The sequence below is a fragment of the Myotis myotis genome, unplaced genomic scaffold (assembly GCF_014108235.1).
Source record: "Myotis myotis isolate mMyoMyo1 unplaced genomic scaffold, mMyoMyo1.p scaffold_m19_p_1, whole genome shotgun sequence".
Classification (NCBI taxonomy): Eukaryota; Metazoa; Chordata; class Mammalia; order Chiroptera; family Vespertilionidae; genus Myotis; species Myotis myotis.
Window position 1 is genome coordinate 188,888,727 of NW_023416313.1, and position 19,326 is coordinate 188,908,052.

At 39.3% G+C, this 19,326-nt stretch overlaps 1 protein-coding gene across 18 annotated transcripts in view; it reads left to right on the forward strand.

The window, feature by feature from the left end:
- Window positions 1–19,326, forward strand: part of KTN1 (kinectin 1) — a 104,205-nt gene that overhangs the window by 61,733 nt on the left and 23,146 nt on the right. For 16 of the 18 annotated variants that reach the window (XR_004967402.1, XR_004967401.1, XM_036308080.1 and 13 more), the window contains 6 exons: window positions 333–370; window positions 5,178–5,268; window positions 8,224–8,292; window positions 9,342–9,379; window positions 15,355–15,445; window positions 17,461–17,547. Coding sequence is in view for 16 of the 18 variants with exons in the window: in XM_036308080.1 (XP_036163973.1) it covers window positions 333–370; window positions 5,178–5,268; window positions 8,224–8,292; window positions 9,342–9,379; window positions 15,355–15,445; window positions 17,461–17,547 (414 nt within the window). In the remaining 2 variants the exon portion in view is untranslated. The remainder of the gene's footprint in view (window positions 1–332; window positions 371–5,177; window positions 5,269–8,223; window positions 8,293–9,341; window positions 9,380–15,354; window positions 15,446–17,460; window positions 17,548–19,326) is intronic. The other 2 variants (XM_036308144.1, XM_036308206.1) reach the window with 1 other exon arrangement.

Consider the following 19,326-nt stretch of genomic DNA (forward strand, 5'->3'; position numbering starts at 1 on the left):
AAATTTTCAGGTGAACTCTTAAGCTCATCCTTAAGTGTCTGTGTTGAATTGATTTATTAATCTCTAATCTTTTAAAGAAATGAATATTACAAATTAAGTTAGAACTTTGTAATTTTTAATAAATTATTCTGTAAACTTAAAATTACTTTAAAAATCTGTTAATTAAAAAAATAAAAGCAAAACCTAAGGGGAAAATTTAAAATCATTCTGTCTTTTAAACTTACCACATATAATTATGTTTTTATTTTATTGGTGAGGTATTTTACGTATATATATGTTATAGTGCCTGATCTTTTTGATGTTAGAATTGAAAATGTGAATCTGTTTCTTAGGCATGTTCTGCCTCACGGCATGAAGAACTTGAGACTGTGTAAGTATATTTTTAGCTAACATTCAAAGAGAAAGTTCTCATTATTTTTCAGAATGTGCTTGAATATTATAATGAATTTCTTTTAAATCATTAAACTTTCTGGTTAAATAGGAATTGTAGTCCAGAGGCAAATAAGCAAAGTCTCTGTTTGGTATAATGAAACATGGGCCTTTTAGAAGGGGGAACTCTTGTACACTGCTGGTGGGAATGCAGATTGGTGCAGCCACTGTGGAAAATAGTATGAAGGTTCCTCATAACATTAAAAATGGATCTGCTATTTCACCCAGCGATTCCACTTCTGGAAATATACCCCTATATTCATAGCAGCATTATTTACAATGGCTAGGATCTGGAAGTAGCTCAAGTGCCCATCAGTATATGAGTGGATAAAAAAGCTATGGCAAATTTATATCAGGGAATACTATATGGCTGTGAAGAAGAAGAAGGATTTCTTACCCTTTAAGACAGCAGCATGGAGGGACCTGGAGAGTATTATGCTAAGTGAAATAAGCCAGTTCGAGAAAGACAAATATCACGATCTCACTCTTATGTGGAATCTAATGAACAAAATAAATTGATGAACAAAATAGGTTTAGAGCAGTGATGGCGAACCTATGACACATGTGTCAGAGGTGACACGCAAACTCATTTTTTTGGTTGATTTTTCTTTGTTAACACATTGTATGCGGGAAACGTGTTTACACATTTTACGTATTTATATGTTCTACCAGTGTAGTAGAGCGTGGGACACGTATTAATACGTTTTTTATAGACTAGCGGTAGAATGCGGGTAACGTATAAATACATAAACTAAAGTTATCGTAATTTTACTGAACGTTGCCTTTTGCGCAAAAAATTAGCAAAAATGGCCCGCACCACCTGTCAGTGCGCGATAAAAACTACCCGCAAACAATGTGTTAAATGGCATTTGAATATATAAAAAATGTCAGAAATACAAATCTTTATTTTACTATGGTTGCAAATATCAAAAAATTTCTCTATGTGACACGGCACCAGAGTTAAGTTAGGGTTTTTCAAAATGCTGACACGCCGAGCTCAAAAGGTTCGCCATCACTGGTCTAGAGGTATGGATGCAAGGAACAAAATACAGACCTTGGGGGGTAGGGGTGGAAGTGGAGGGAGGGGGAAGGGATAGGAAGAGGTTACCAAAGAACATCTATATAATAAAAGCCTAATATGTTGAGTGTCCAGTCGTCCGTTCAACCAATCAAAGTGTAACATGCTAATGTATGGTAAGGCTGCTCGCTATGACACGCACTGACCACCTGGGGACAGATGCTCAACCGGTAGGTTAGCTTGCTGCTGGGGTCCAGCCAATTGAGACTGAGCGAGACGGGACAGACATACCTTGGAGCCCTCCCGTGGTCTCTCCCCGGCCCTGATTGTGCACTGGTGGGGGTGCCTTGGCCTGGCCTGTGCCCTCTCGCAATCTGGGACCGCTCGGGGATGTTGGAGAGCCAGTTTCGTCTGATCCAGCAGGCCAGGCCAAGGGACCCCACTGTGCACGAATTTGTGCACCGGGCCTCTAGTGTATGCATAACCCATGAACATGCATAATGGCATGGGAAAGCCTGGGGTGGGGCGGTGGTTGGGTAGAGGGGGCAAAAAAGGAGAAAGTGGGAGTCATCTATAATACTACCAACAATAAAATAAAATTAAAAACAAATAAATAAATGAATAAATAAAAAACAAATAAATATGGCCCTTTCAGTATTTTCAGACACCTGGAGACTTTATCCTTCCCCAGCCCTTCAGACTCATTTTCTGAAATACTCTCTCTGCTTAGTATTGACTGGGGTTAAGCTTGTTGTTGCAATTCTTGTAAAGAGAGGTAGGAATTATTTCAAATTAAGATTATTTTAGTATTTGAAAGAATAATGTTTTAATTAACCAGATTATAATTTTAATCATAACTTGATAATAAATATTGACTCTTTCTATAAAAATGACTTGCTTATTGGGGAAAATGGTGTCTGTTGTCATCAGTATGCTGTGCAGAATAGAAAAAATATTGAATCTGTTTCTTATAAAAATTTTTATACTATAAAGTCTCTTTTCTTAAACTAAATCAGTTTACAGTGGTGAGAAAGGTACCTGGACTTTATTCTTTTTGGTCCCCTATAGCTGTGGTCGGCAAACTGCGGCTCGCGAGCCACATGCGACTCTTTGGCCCCTTGAGTGTGGCTCTTCCACAAAATACCACATGGGCGCGCACGTACAGTGTGATCGAAACTTTGTGGCCCATGCGCAGAAGTCGGTTTTTGGCCTGGGCGAGTCTATTTTAAAGAAGTACTGTTGATATTTGGCTCTGTTGACTAATGAGTTTGCTGACCACTGCCCTAGTTTGCTGACCACTGCCCTATAGAATTCCATTTAAGAGGTTTTGCTTTGATGTGATGTCATCAGTCTTTATTGATGTTTAAGAAGTGGCCTAATAATCTGTCTTTAAAAGTAAGATATTGAGGGTATTTATTAGGTCACTAGAGGCCCAGTGCACAAAATCCATGCACTGGTGTGGGGGTGTGTGTCCCTCAGCCTGGCCTGTGCCCTCTCGCAGTCTGGGAGCCCTTGGGGGATGTCCAACTGCCGGCTTAGGCCCACTCCCCATTGGACATCCTTAGCGCTGCTGTGGAGGTGGGAGAGGCTCCTGCCACTGCACTTGCCAGCTGTGAGGGCTTCTGGCTGAGCAGCGCACCCCCTATGGGAGCGCACTGACCACCAAGGGGCAGCTCCTGCATTGAGTCTCTGCCCCCTGGTGGTCAGTGCATGTCACAGCAACCAGTCGTTCTGCCATTCGGTTGATTTTCATATTAGCCATTTATTATATAGGATTGTCCTCAGGAAGACAAAGGAGATGTCTCTATTCCTGGCATTAGGATTGTTCATTTGTAGTACATAAAATATTGAGATTAAAGTAGAGACTTCCAATATTCTCCCCTCCCCCATACCTCTTAATATTTATATCTTGTATTAGTGTGGTACATTTGTTACAGTTGATGAACTGATATTGTTATATTGTTATTAGCTAAAGTTCATAGTTTCCATTAGGTTTCATTCTTTGTATGTATGGCTTTTGAGGAATGTATAACAACATGTATCCATCATTACAGTATCATAAAAAATAGCCCTAACTGGTTTGGTTCAGTGGATAGAGCATCAGCCTGCAGACTGAAAGGCCCCAGGTTTGATTCTGGTCAATAGCATGTACCTTGGTAGGAGGTGTGCAGGAAGCAGCTGATCAATGTTTCTCTCTCATCGATGTTTCTAACTCTCTATCCCTCTCTCTTCCTCTCTGTAAAAAATCAATAAAATATATTTTTAAAAAAATAGTTTTGCCTTCCTAAAAATCTCCTGTGCTCCACCTATATCTCCCTCCCTCCCCACCACTCATCCCCCAATCCTTGGCAACCACTGATCTTTTTACTGTCTCCATAATTTTGCCTTTTGAAATGTCATATAATTAAGTATATAGTATGTAGCCTTTTCAGATTGGCTTCTTTCACTTAATACTACGTATTTAATATTTGCTATTCTTTTCAGTTTTTAATCTCACTCTTTATTTTCTTTGCCATTTTTAAAATAGACCTATAAACATGTTGAAATTCTAGATTAAGGTGGGAGAAAAATAACTTTCAACTCGGCAAATATTTGAGAGCCTATTATGTGCCCTTGGTACTGGGAATACTGAAATGGCTAAAATGGCTAATGGTGTTAAACATTATGCTGGGGAGATCTGTATTTAGGATGACAAAGACAGTTGGAATTCACTTGGGCTATATATAGTAATGTTACTGACAGCCCCCTTGAGTTATAGGGTGGGGGCTCTTCCCTCTTTGGCTCTTGTTAATCTTGCAAGAAAGATTTGAAGAACAATGACAGACAGCAGCTTTGAAACAAAGCAAGTGAATTTATTAAGTATACACTTGGCATAAAGCATAAGTAGGCAACTCAGCTAGTCTGATCATATGCCTGGTCGGGGTTCAGGGGTTTTATACCCTTTCCCCTATAGGTTCCTAAGTTCTGCTGGATATCTTCAGTAGCAAACTAGGTTTCAAAGTCTTCTTCTGCATTGTTGTAGCTTATTTCAGAATGTTTGAGATAACTCCCTCTCCCCTCTTTCCTGCCCTAATATCCCCCAAATGGTATTTGTCCTTGAGTTTAGCTGGCACAAATTGCATTAATTGGGTCTTTGTTCTCTATTTTTACAACCCAATGTGATTTAAGCTATGTATTCTCTGGTTAGGGAGGAGAAGTATAAACCATTTGCTCTCAAGTTTCCTTGGTTGGGAAGATAAGGTCTTGCCATTCACAAGCTGGCTATAAGCTGCCCAAACTCTTGGCCTTGTTTAATTTTCTTGTCTCAGTTTTCCCATTCTACTTGTCCAGGAATTTTCCCAGTTTCTTACTATCCTGCCATAGTTAAACATCTCTGTGTTGGATCAGGGAGAGCCAGATAAAATTATATGTAGCATATCTTCAGTACAAAGGGTTGGGAATTTTAGGGTCAACTAATTATGGCTTTTCTTTTAGATTTTTCTCCTAGAGAAAGCCATACTTGCTTAAGAACTGTTAAATATGAAATAAACTGTGTTAGGAAGTACTTGACTTTGAGTTGAATAATTCTGGAAATAATTATCTTTTAAAAAAATTGATAAGTTGGTGTAATATGGGAAGAAAGCTGATAGGCATTGTTTCTGCTATCTTTTTTATCTTACAGATGGTATTGGAGTCTGCTTATCCTTTTTTATGTGTATAACTAAATATAAGGTGTTTGTAAAAATTCTAGGTTGAAAGAAAAGGAAAATGAAATGAAGAGAGTGGAAAGTATGCTAAAAGAGAGGGAGAGTGATCTTTCTAGCAAAACAAAGCTGCTACAGGTGAATGTTTAATTATTGTATGAATTATTTATATGTTTTTAATACAATTTTAACTGCTACAGAAGAAAACAGAATACAGAATGACTCTTCCTCCCACACAGCTATTGGTATCATTCCTCAAAGATGACTTTATTCGTTTGTATATCTTTTGAGAACATGCCATGCATATGTATGTATACTTAACTGTCTTCCATATTTAACCATACATACTTTTGTATTTACTCACTATCCCCATTTAATAATGTTTTTGAGATCTTTTCACATAAGCACTTTTCTGTCTTTAATTTTCAATGTCTTCATGGTATCATATATAATAAAAGAGAAACATGTAAATTGACCATCCCTTCGCTATGCTCAGCAGCCAATCAGGGTAAATATGCAAATTAATCCAACAAAGATGGTGGGTTAATTTGCATACACAGGCATCGGGCAGAGAGCAGAAGTGAGAGAGCTGGCAGCTTTGGGGGGACGTGGCTCCCTCGGTTGCTCCCTCAGTCACTTCCTTGGGGGGATGTGGCTCCCTTGGTCGCTGGGCAGAGAGCAGAGCAGAAGAGTCAGAGGCTTGGGGGACCATGGCTCCCTCGGCTGCTTGCAGCGCAGGGAGCACCAGGAATTCTGGGAATATAGTAGTTCTGATGGCAGCCCCAGGACCGGAAGCGGAAGCCCAGAGTGCAGGGAGCACCAGGAATGCTGGGAATCGTAGTTCTGGTGGCATATGGATCTCCTAGACCAGCTGTGGGCAAACTACGGCCTGCGGGCCGGATCCGGCCTGTTCAGCTGTTCTATCCGGCCCATGGAGCCGAAAGAGCGGAGGGTTCTCTTGCTCTCCCTTCCGCTCCTTCACCAGCAGCAGTGTTAACATGTATTAGTTCACACAGACACTCCATCCATGCTTTTGTTCCGGCCCTCCAGTCCAGTTTAAGAACCCATTGTGGCCCTCGAGTCAAAAAGTTTGCCCACCCCTGTCCTAGACACTAGAGCAGCGGTTCTCAACCTGTGGGTCGTGACCCCTTTGGCGGTCGAATGACCCTTTCGCAGGGGTCGCCTAAGACCATCCTGCATATCAGATATTTACATTACGATTCATAACAGTAGCAACATTATAGTTATGAAGTAGCAGTGAAAATAATTTTATGGTTGGGTCACAACATGAGGAACTGTATTTAAAGGGCCAGAAGGTTGAGAACCACTGCACTAGAGCAAAGTGAGCCTGAAGCAAGTTACTGTTGCAGTGGGGGATGGAGGGAAAGCAAAGGTGAGAGACCTAAGTAAAATCAAAGTGTCTAGGAAACATTAAAGGGAAGATATCCTAAAACTTCCAGGAAATCTCCACCAATGAAGTAAAGAAAAAAAAAAGCCTCTATTATTCTGTGAGCAACAAACGAAACTGGGTTGGGTGTCTCAGACAATTCGTTCATATGATTGCAAACAGACAGAAACTCCCTGATTGGAGAGGGCTCCCCTGAGGGCTCCCAGATTGGAGAGGGTGCAGGTTGGGCTGAGGGGCCTCCCCCCTCCCTCCCCCCCCAGTGCACTGGGCCCCTAATTTTACTATATAATTGTATCATCCTAGTTTATGGATACCTAGATCATTTACAGTTTCTTGTTACAGCAATTCAACAGTGAATATTCTTGCACGTACATTTTTAGTACTTTTGTTAGTATATCTGTACCTAAAATTTCTAGAAGTGAAATTTGGGATCAAAGGATTATGCAGAGTTGTTTTTCTCCTTTTTGAAAGTGATAGTTAAAATAGAAAATCAGTGTATCCTCACCTTCATGTAGTTAATATTGAAAGTACTTACAAAACATTCATTTGAAGTGATAGTAAATTTTAGATTCCTGCATTGTCTCTGACTACTATTGTTCGCATTTCATGCTCCAATGGTTGGTCTTGTCAGTTTCCTTTTTCCTCCCAAGTAGATTAATTTTAAATTTGTTTAATAATACTAAATCATCCTTCAAAAGTATTTTTACTCATCTACCTTTCTACCAACTGAGGACCGTTTTCTTTTCAATCTCTCCAACAGTGACAAAGATGAAGACATTTGGTATGGTCCTTGGTAGATGGTCAGATTGTTTTAATTTGCATTTGATTGTGAGAGAAGTTAACCACTCTTCCTTTGTATATGAATTGGCCTTTAATTTTTTCCCACATTTTTTCTCCAGGTTAACTTTTTCTTACTAACTTACCCCTTCCAACATATAAGGGAAATTAGTCTTGTCATATGTGAGGTGATTTATTCTAAGTTTTTCTTTTGTGTTTTTTCCTCTCTTTTGGAAATTTAAAACTTTTATGTACTCTAGTATAAGTAATTTTTTTAGTTTTAAATCTTGGGATGAAAGGTATCTCATATTATGATCATAAAAATATGTTTACATGTTTCTTTTAATACATTTATGATTATATTTTTTGTTGAGATGTTTTATTCATATGTACTCTTTTTGAGTAAGTTATGAGAATAACATTTCAACTTAAAAAGAAGAAGGCTAGCCACATTATTAAATAATCCATGATGATTATTTTAGTGTAGTAGTTCTGCCCCTCAGGGGACATTTAGCAATATATGGAGACATTTTTGTTTGCCACAGCTGGTGGAGGCCTGTACCTAGTGGATGGGGACCATGGATAAAGCTAAGTATCCTACAGTATATGGGACAGCCCCTCATGACAAAATAACAGCTAGCCAAAATATCATTAGAATTTGTCCTATTGGTTTAAAATGTTACCCTATACTAAATTCTTATAGGTATTTGGCTCTGTTTCTGGATCCTATTTTCGTCATTGAGACATACTCACTTTTAGACTAGTACAAAATAATATAATTATTCTCATTTTATAATTAGGACTTATCATGCCCCTTTAAAATTATTACTATTTTAGAATTTTCCTGGTTTCAAAATAAAAATCAAACTCTCTGTCCAGGTATTAATGTTTAATTTTTGTTTAAATAGGAGGTACAAGATGAGAACAATTTGTTTAAATCCCAAATTGAACAGCTGAAGCAACAGAACTACCAACAGGTAGGTACTATGAGATGGCTTGCCATTTATTTATGTGGTGAAAAATTATATAACCCATGATGGTCTGGATAAATAAAATTCTTAGCATTTTGCCTTTTCATTGAGAATAAAGTATGTGTTGTTTTTATTTATAAGTGTTTTATCAAATTTCCTGAAAAAACAAAGCACTTTGCTATGCCATATCCAAGATAAAATCTATAATTTATAAAGTACAGTGCATACATAAATAATGTGTATTCCAGATCTGTTATGTATCGCTGTGTGTATTTTCACATCTTCTAGAATACCTTTTTTAGCAACTCAGTTTAAAATCCTATGAGGTCACTTTTAACATGTGTGTACACCCTACTACCTCTTAACCCCAAATGAAATGTCAATAATTGGAGAGAAACTAAGAAATGTGTAATGTGATGGTAAGTAAAAGTTTACCACTATTTAAATAACTTTTTCGAGATATAATTCTGCTTGGTTAAAATTTTAAAAAGATGTTAACAAAATATTCTTTAATTTATGAATGTATATGGATAAACTAGAAAGTTTTTTCAGGGGCAAAACAGTTAGTTCCTGCTGACAAGAAGCTTATAGTAGTTTAATTTGAGATATTGGAATCATCAAGGAATAAATATCATGTGAAGGGCTATAAACCTTTACATATGTAAAATTAACTTTTTGGTACATTCAAGTTAACCCTTCCTTATTTTTATTTTGACTTCACTTATGGTATTTTTTGACTTTGGGAACTTAGTGTCATCATATAGGAAATACACAGTATGAAAATTTAAAGGTATTAGCTCAGTGCTTTGCACCTAGTAGGAAATTGATAAATTGTTAAATGAAGAGTTTAAACATGTAGTGACAATGAGGATTCTATTTAGGGCTTAGTACATTTTACAAATTTGTGTATGTTTTTACTAAAATTACTTGGTGACATATAGAATGTATGACACGTTTACCTTTGGTGTTGTTTAAATTGATGTCTGGAAAGAGTTAATTTTTAAAAATCTTCTGGAAAGCTGTGTTTTGAAATAACATTTAACTCTTTTTAATAGGCATCTTCTTTTCCCCCGCATGAAGAACTATTAAAAGTGTAAGTAATAATTTTGATTCTTAATTTGGGAAGTGGTAACTTTTTATGTGTTAAATAGTTCTAAAACAAGCAATTTACTGTCATTGCAAATGGTCACCAAATTTTTACAGTTCTTTTTGGATTATTTGAACTGCAGATCAGTAGAGTTTAGCTGTGCCTTTGGCTAATAAGCTAATGTACCTTTTCATAGTATTTGGATTTCTTTGAACATTTTGTTGAGGGAAATTTTTATTTATTTTTTTAGTCATTCCGAAAAAATCCAATAAAATAAACTATACTTTGAAGGCTTTACTTATTTAACTTAAATTTTGTCACTTACTCTATCACTGTGGAATTGAATGATGAAAATTTGGTTTAGCTTATGCATTAAAAACAAACAAACCCTTATAATCTGTATGGTTGCTCTCTTCTAAAGAGACTTTTTAAAACTGAAACAATTTTTTTTAATTCTTGACCTGTACAGTGGGGCCTTGACTTACAAGTGTCCCGACTAATGAGTTTTTTGAGATACCAGCTGTCTCTCAGACGATTTTTTTGCATTGAGTTGATAGAGTAATTTGAGTTAATGAGCTCCTTAACGAGCTCGGTCTCGGAACGAATTAAACTCGTAAGTCAAGGCCCCACTGTACTTTTCTCTTTTCGGATAAGTTGGTATATTTCAAAACATTTAATGTCAAACACATTAGTAATTAGGTGATATAAGTAATCTAAATAAATAGAAATCTATAAATATATGTATATATGTATATACATACATACATATATATATATATTTTCTTTTAAACAATTCTTTAAAAACAAAATTAGCTCTTGGCTTGAGGACTATACAAAAACAGACTGTGGGGTCACACCCAGAGCCCTAGTTTGCCAAATCCTTATATAGAGCTTTATTTTTAGGGAAGAGCTATTTATAATTTAAATTTCTACTCAAGCTGCTGTCCACTATAACAGAATTGAATTGTGAGTCTTTGCCATTGCTTTCCACTAACTCATTAGATAGAACCAGAAAAACAGGAACCTCGAGACTGTTACAAAAATTACAAGGGAACACCTACCTTACATTAAGTGCATACTTTTATTGTGGGTTAGCCATTTTAAGAAACTCACAACTGATTTTATTATCTTCTAGAAAAAAGTAATATTTAAGAGAGTGCTTCTACATCAGTTTCATTCTTCTGAAAATACACTGAGTGGCCAGATTATTATGACCACCTGACGTTTGCAGGCAAATTAGCTATAATTTCACGCTGAAGTTGCTAGAGGGCCAGACCATTATAAATAGGGAAGCAGGTTGTTTACCATGACAGTAGAAGTGATTTTTTTTCTGAAGATATGAGTAAACAACGCGATTTAACAGCCTTTGAATGTGGGATATATATTATTATGAGTGGCCAGATTATTATGACCAACTGACGTTTGTGGGCAAATTAGCTATACACTGCATCGTATGGGATATGGAAGCCGAAGGCCTGTTCGAACACCTTTGCTGTCTGCAGTTACCAAGATAAAACGTCTCCAATTCGCACAGGAGCACAAGGACTGGACAGTTGAGCATTGGAAAAAAGTCATGTGGTCCTATGAATCACATTTCCAGTTGCATCATGCAGATGGCAGAGTGAGAATTTGGTGGAAACAGCATGAAAGCATGAACCCCACATGCATGAGTACAACCCTTCAAGCTGGTGGGAGTAGTGTTATGGTTTGGGGCATGTTTTCCTGGCATGATTTGGGCCCTTTAATTCGTGTGGAACAACGTCTGAATAGCACAACATATCTAAGTATCGTTGCTGATCAAGTTCATCCTATCATGTTGATGGCGTATCCCAATGGAGATGGCTTCTTCCAACAAGACAATGCGCCATGCCACGGTGCTTGTATTGTGCAGGAGTGGTTTCAAGGACATGAGGGAGACTTTACCTTGCTTAGGTGGCCCCCACAATCACCAGATCTCAATCCAATTGAGCACTTGTGGGATGAAGTTAAAAGAGCCATCAGGCAGCTGGTTCCACAACCATCAACTCTCACAGGACTGGACAGTGCTATTCATCAGGCATGGTGTCAGATTCCTCGCACCACCTTTCAACATCTCGTGGAGTCAATGCGAAGAAGAATCGCCGCAGTATTAAAGGCACAAGGTGGCCCAACGAAGTACTGATGGGGTGGTCATAGTAATCTGGCCACTCTGTGTGTGTGTGTGTGTGTGTGTGTGTGTGTGTGTATACACATATATATCCATCCCGCATTCAAAGGCTGTTAAATTGCTTTGTTTACCCATATCTTCAGAAAAAAATCACTTTTACTGTCGTGGTAAACAACCTGCTTCCCTATTTATAATGGTCTGGCCCTCTAGCAACTTCAGCGCGAAAATATAGCTAATTTGCCTACAAACGTCAAGTGGTCATAATAATCTGGCCACTCAGTGTATAGTAAATCATCTATTTTGCAGACCTCAATTTAACAGACTCTGGATTTAAGGGATAAAAATTTCTGGTCCATATGTCATATATGAAAATTAACACCCTGTTAATTTTAAAATGTTTTTAACCAAGATTTGCTTATAATTAACAGGTATTATTTTGGTTATTAATTCACTGTTATTTTTAACAAATTGTAGCAAATAGGTCATGTGTTGGAGAAAACAGTATAGTAATTTCGCCAACATAAATAAACGTTACATTTCTATAACTATAGTCTACATATTTAAATCCAAAAGTCACCACTAATTAACAATGTTCAGCAAATGATTAGCACATGATCGCACCTCATGGCTAGCAGGAATAGATTCTGTTGTCTCGTGGCGAGACTTTCTGTAGCAGTTTTAACCCTGCAGCTGATGTTCTGACTTGTGCTAAGGCACACTCCAGTCCAGTACATTTGTTTACATGTGGTGACTGGTGAATTCATGCACTTACTAGACCTATCTATCTATATCTATACTAATAAAAGGGTAATATGCTAATTAGGCTTGATGTCTTCCGGATGACCTTCCGGATGTCCTTCCAGATGTCCTTCCGGACAAAGCCATGGTGGTGGGGCTGAGGCAGAGGTGGCTAGGGGTGATGAGGCCGGCAGGGAAGAGCAGTTAGGGGGATCAGCCAGAAGGCAGGTGAGCGGTTAGGAGCCAGCGTTCCCTGGTTGCAAGAGGGATGTCCAACTGACCGGCAGTCGGATATCCCCTGAGGGGTCCCGGATTGGAAAGGGTGCAGGCCAGGCTAAGGAACAGCCCCCCGCCCTCACGCATGAATTTTGTGCACCAGGCCTCTAGTATCCTATATAATAAAAGAGAAACATGCAAATTAACCATCCCTTTGCTATGCTCAAGCCACACCCACCAGCCAATCAGGAGTGAGTATGCAAATTAACCCACCTAAGTTGGTGGTGGCCACAGAGCTGGAGCGAGCAGGAGGCTTGGGTTTCCCCCGGTGATGGAGGAAGCCAAGCTTCCCACCTGCCCTGACTGGTCCTGAGCTCCACTCAAGGCTACAAAGTTTCAATTATAGAAGATAAATAAATCCAAGAAAAAAAACAAGAAAGAAAAAAAGGAGAGGCTGGGAGCTTGGGTCACTGGGGGGCGTGGCCAGCCGGAAAACTGCCATCAGCCCCTCACCCAGGCTGGCCAGGCACCCCAGCGGGACTCCCCTACCCTGAAGGGGCTGTGGGCAGCCTGAAAATGACCCTCAGCCCCTCACCCAGGCTGGCCACACCCCAATTCGGTGAAGGTCCCCACTGGGGGGCTTGGCCAGCCTGCAAACAGCCATCAGCCCCTCACCCAGGCTGGCCAGGCACCCCAGCGGGACTCCCCTACCCTGAAGGGGCTGTGGGCAGCCTGAAAATGACCCTCAGCCCCTCACCCAGGCTGGCCACACCCCAATTCGGTGAAGGTCCCCACTGGGGGGCTTGGCCAGCCTGCAAACAGCCATCAGCCCCTCACCCAGGCTGGCCAGGCACCCCAGTGGGTACTCCCACCCTGAAGGGGGTGTGGCCAACCTGAAAACAGCCCTCAGCCCCTCACCCAGATTGGCCAGGCACCCCAGTAGGACCCCCACCCTAATCTGGGACACCCTTCAGGGCAAACCAGCCGGCCCCCACCTGTGTACCAGGCCTCTGCCCTATATAATAAAAGGGTAATATGCAAATTGGCCCTAACAGCAAAATGACTGGGAATGACTGGTCACTATGACACACACTGACCACCAGGGGCCAGGCGCTTAGTGCAGGAACTGCCTCCTGGTGGTCAGTGCGCTCCCACAGGGGGAGCTCTGCTCAGCCACAAGCCAGGCTGCCAGCACAGTGGTGGTGGTAGGAGCCTCTCCCGCCTCCTCAGCAGTGCTAAGGATGTCTGACTGCAGCTTAGACCTGCTTCCTGCTGGCAAGTGGACATCCCCTGAGGGCTGCCGGGCTGCCAGAGGAATGTCTGAAGCCAGGAGGTGGACATCCCCTGGGGAGTCCCAGACTGCGAGAGGGCACAGGCCGGGCTGAGGGACCTCCCCGAGTGTACAAATTTTTGTGCACTGGGTCTCTAGTATATATATAAATGGTTAAGTGACCGACCATCCATCCAACTGACCTACTGACCAGCTGGTACATATGACGAGCACTGGCAGTCTATATATATAAAAGTCTAAGCGACTGTTAGGACTGAACGACTGGTCGACCAGTCGCTATGACGCACACTGACCACCAGGGGGCAGACACTCAAAGCAGGAGCTTCCCCCAACCTCCCACAGCCAACCTCCCACGGCGCCTCCCCCTGACTGGCCAACCTCCTGCAGTCCCTCACCCTGGCTGGCCAACCTCCTGGGGTCCTTCCCCCTGGCTGGCCGGCCCCCTGATAGGCCTCAATTGCCACCCGGGCTGAGGGACCCCACCCGTGCATGAATTCATGCGCCTAGACCAGCTGTGGGCAAGCTATCCGGCCCACGGAGCCGAAAGAGCGGAGGGTTCTCTTGCTCTCCCCTTCACTCCTTCACCAGTAGCAGTGTTAACATGTATTAGTTCACATAAACACTCCATCCATGCTTTTGTTCCAGCCCTCCAGTCCAGTTTAAGAACCCATTGTGGCCCTCGAGTCAAAAAGTTTGCCCACCCCCGGCCTAGACACTATTTTAGCAGTAAACATTGACTTGTACTTGTGCGATACATGTAAAGCTCTTGCTGGCACCAATCGCATGTGTATTTTTCAATCTGTCATTGTCAATTGTGAATTTGGTGGTGGTGGTTGACATTTAATGTGAACCATATCGCGATTTATTCATCGACTGACTGACCAACTGACACATATGCGCACTGGCAATTTAAAAATAAACGTTGACTCGTGCATGTGCAATACTTAAGCTCTCCCTGACGTCAATTGCACGTGTTTTAATTTTATACTATATTATATATACTATTTTGACATATAATTTTTTGCAGTAACATAATTACCGCATGAATCTTCTAATTAATTTTCTTTCAGTGTGCACGAATCCGTGCACTGGGCCACTAGTTCACTATAAAATTAAAATTAGAGTAACACATATAGAAAACTTTTCTGTGAAATTAAACTCTTCTTATATACTTAATTGTATCTAATTACACAAATGTATCTACATAAGTAAAAACAGGTAAACTAATTTGTCACTTTTTAACATACACACTATGGACTTCGGGCTTTAACAAACACCCCTGAATTATTGAGATTTTACTGCTATTTCATTAAGCTACATAAAAATAGAGATAACTACAAGTACAGCAGTTTATGTATTCATGAACTATTTCTTAGGGGATTATTTCACTTTAACACAAATGTCAGCATGTAATAGTGTAAAAATTTATTCATAGATAGGCTTTCTATGGTAACTAAGTTTAAGAATTTGCCTATTAAGTTAATGCATATTTTAAAGCATCATTTACCTGAAGTTTTTATTTTGTAGAAACAAATATTTTATTTATTGTTTACCCAAAATATTGCTGTGTGTATTCATGTTCTGGTTTAGAATTTCAGAAAGAGATAAAGAAATCACTGGTCTCCGGAATGAGATAGATACTTTGAAGGATGCTGTTGAACACCAGAGGAAGAAAAACAATGTAAGCAAATCTTGATCAGAACAAAGCTTTTCTTTTTATTTGTTCACTGAAATATCATGCCTCAGAATTTTTTCAAATCTACTTTTACTTGAGATATTTTTCTTAGTCTTTTTAAGTACTATTTTGTGGATAGCTTTTTTGGGGAGAAGTATTGGGCTAATTTTATTGGAGAACAAGTGTTTTAAAATGAATAAATGAAAAGACCAATTTGTACACTTCTGAATATTATTTAAAATGTTGAAGCTATGATTATTACAGCTTCTGATTAAAAATATTTTTAAATTAAAATGCAGTTTACTTTTTGTTAAATTTTTATTTGAGAAAATTAGTTTTTCAAGTTCAACATTTTAAAATGAAAGCTATTTCCTCTTATTTTGATTGGGCTAGCTTCTTTGTAAACTAAAAGTAATGCCAGTATTCAAACCAAGTAATTTTAATAATAACTCTCTTTCAAAGTCTTCTGGAATTTTCCTTTTTTAACTGAGATAGTTCAAATTTTGGAAATTAATAAGCATGTTCTAGAGGTCTCTCAGGACCTGAATACTTTTATGCTAAAATGGGAAGGGATAATGCCCTCAGAAATATAAATCTTGATACTTCTATTAAATAGATAAAGAGTGAATTAAGATGACTTTTTTAACTTCTCTTTGACCAGAGGTGACACCTATGAGAATACAAATATTTTTGGCAGAGAAGGAATTTTTGCACACAAAAGTATGATTGCTAAGTCTTAAGCAAGGTTACAAATGTTATTGAAATCTAAGGGGCTATTGATAGCAAATCGATATGTGTTTTCTAATAAAAATAAAAATTTTCAAAGTTTACATTAATTTGTTAATTTAACAAGTTGAAATGTTCCTGCACCCCTGAGTTTGTCAAAATTAGGTATGTGAATTGCCCTTGTGTGTTTGTGTAATGTTACTAACAGCATTGCTTGGCCACAAAACCTGAGTTGAATTTGCCACTATACTGCTAACATCATAACTGTGTAGGATATAGTAAATGTCATTCTAATGCAGCAGTGCTGGAGGCATTGATGTGTGAGAAAAGTCAGGACACTGGAGGCAAGCAGATTACTAGTTCTGCCACTTCATTTGCAGTGTTCACTTGACCAAATTCCTTAACCTACCTGAGCTGTGGATTCCCTGTCAATGCAATGGGAATAAATACCTCTTAGGGTTGTGAGAATTTGTGTGAAGCGCTAAGTGCAGTGTTGGGTACATAAGTAAGCATTCAATAAATGGTGATTATTGGCTTTTTATTTTTTATCTGTTTTGATTTCTGAATTTGAACAAAGACTGACATATAGCAGATTGTCCTTTTTTGTATTTGCTAATAAAATGCTGTGAAGTAGGTTTTTCAGAGTTCAGTTTCCAATGACCTCTGTTTCTCTTCTAAGAGAATGTGTTTTATAGTCTTCCTATCTCCTGGTTTGCCTGGATCGAGTAGCTCATACAGTTCATGTCAGGTTGCTTTATGGCATATACATTTGACCATGCCAAGAAAGATACAGAAGCACAGTGAGTCACTATGTCATTCCTAGGTAGACTTGAAATGTGTTAATTAAATTAAACATATTTAGAGAAAAAATGATAGGCTGCAGTGGAATGTCCCATGAGTGATTGTGGGCCTTGTTTAAAAATCAAGCTTTTAGCAATTCTTATGTATTTGCTCTGTCCTTAATCCTTTAATTTTTGGCGTACCTGAAATCATATTTGTAATCTTGGTATGTGTGTTTACTTTTAAATGCTTTCTTCTTTGTCACATGTGCACAGTAATTTCTTTAAAGCTGGCATATTTGACATGTATACTAAAACATGCGAAGTGGGCATCTTTGTTTTCTCATTCAAATTTCTAAACATTGCTTTTTATTTTGTTGCTAATGTACATATTTTTCCATTGAAATAATTTTGCAGTAACCAGCATTTAAATGCAGTGCAAAATACTGATGAAGTAAAAAGCAAAAATCTTTCAATAATGGATAAACTGAAATCATTCTTTCTAAAAATGATTAGGACCTTCGGGAGAAAAACTGGGAAGCAATGGAAGCATTGGCATCAACTGAAAAAATGCTGCAGGACAAAGTGAACAAGACTTCCAAGGTTGTAATGCTAACTCCTAGAAACAATCTGCTGAACAGAGAAAATCTGCAGCTTGTCTTAAAGTCAGACTAAAGCATTTAATTATACTGCAATTTAAATATATAATCTCCTTATCCATCCACATTTATCATCTCTGCCATCTCTGCTTTTTTCATCTACTTCTTGAAGCTTTAATTTTGGGCTTGCTAGTTTGTTATGATTACCTGATTGTTTGAGCTTTGATGATGACTGTTTTAAGCTGAAGAGTCTCAGGAAACCTATACCTCCCATGTAAGCTCTTGTGAGACAGTGTGTGCCTCTTGGGTTAGCTAAGAGAACTTCAGTGAAAACTCAGCCAAAAACACTAACTGAATTAATAAACACATTTGGACACCTAGATGTACCTACAATGCACAGTGAATTTTCCTAGGTTCTTTGGGGCACACCAAGACAACTCAAAGTGGAAAATAATAAGTCTTAAGAAGTGCAGGGAAGGGATCACTTCTTGGTATATTATTGGGAATGGTTCCTTAAAAGAGGTGGAATTAAAATTAAACTTTACCTTTTGAAGTGGCTGGATAGTAATCATGTATTATATTCAGTATGGAATATTACTGTAAGGGATAATTCCCTTGACCAGAGAATGTACAGTACTCTTGAAGAATATCTCTCCCTGTCTTCAATGTGATAAAAGATATTCTTCTTAAGTTCAAGTTCCATGGGTTTAAAGATTTCTAATGAATTATAATTAAGAAGTTGTTTTTAAAGATTGAGAGAAATGAATGTGCCAGTTCAGTCAGGCATTTTGAAAATTTTTACCAAGAATGCATGTGGAACAGAAATATTGAATTTTATAGATGGGTTAATAAAGCTCATTAATTACGTGATTCAGTTCAGCATTCTATAAGTATTTTGTGTGCCAAGGAAATCTGTTGAATTTTAAATGTAAGTCTTAGTGATATTTGGAGGACTTTTTTTAGTAGAGTTTTTATAAATTTTTAAATCAAGTATATATTTGTAGTTATAGTTCCTTTAGTGTAATGGAAATTTACCTAAACTTGAGACTGCTGGCAGATATTGGGCCCAGAGAAATCTAGGCCAGGGAATAGAAAAATCTAGGCCAGGGAAGACATTGTTTCATTGTGAGTGGTTGTAGTCAGTTCTATCAGTAATGGGGGTGGTTGTTTGTTTGTCACTGTTAAGAACTACCTTTTAGCTTTTGTTTTGGTAATGAGACTTGGTGTCTACAAAATACTAATCCTATCCTATATAATAAAACCCTAATATGTGAATTGACCGAATGGTGGAACAATCTGTGGAACAACCAGTCGCTGTGACACGCACTGACCACCAGGGGGCAGACGCTAAATGCAGGAGCTGCCCCGGGCTCATGGCTGGCCAGTGCAGTGGTGGTGGTGGGAGCCTCTCCCGCCTCTGTGGCAGTGCTAAGGAGCAGCGAGCCGGTTTTTGGCTGGTGAGCGCAGCAGCAGTGACAGGAGCCTTTCCCACCTCCGCTGCAGGCGGGTGGTAAGGAGTGAGGGGTCCCGGACTGTAAGAACCCCAGACTGCGAGAGGAATGTCTGACTGCCAGCTTAGATCTGATCCCCCAGGGGATCGGGCCTAAGTCAGCAGATGGACATCCCCCAAGGGGTCCTGGACTGTGAGAGGGCACAGGCTGGGCTTAGGGACACCCCCCCCCCCTCCAGTGCACGAATTTCATGCACCGGGCCTCTAGTCTCTTAATAATCCTGCAAGAAGTTATATGCTATCTGTCATAGGCATTCTGGCATGTTATGATTC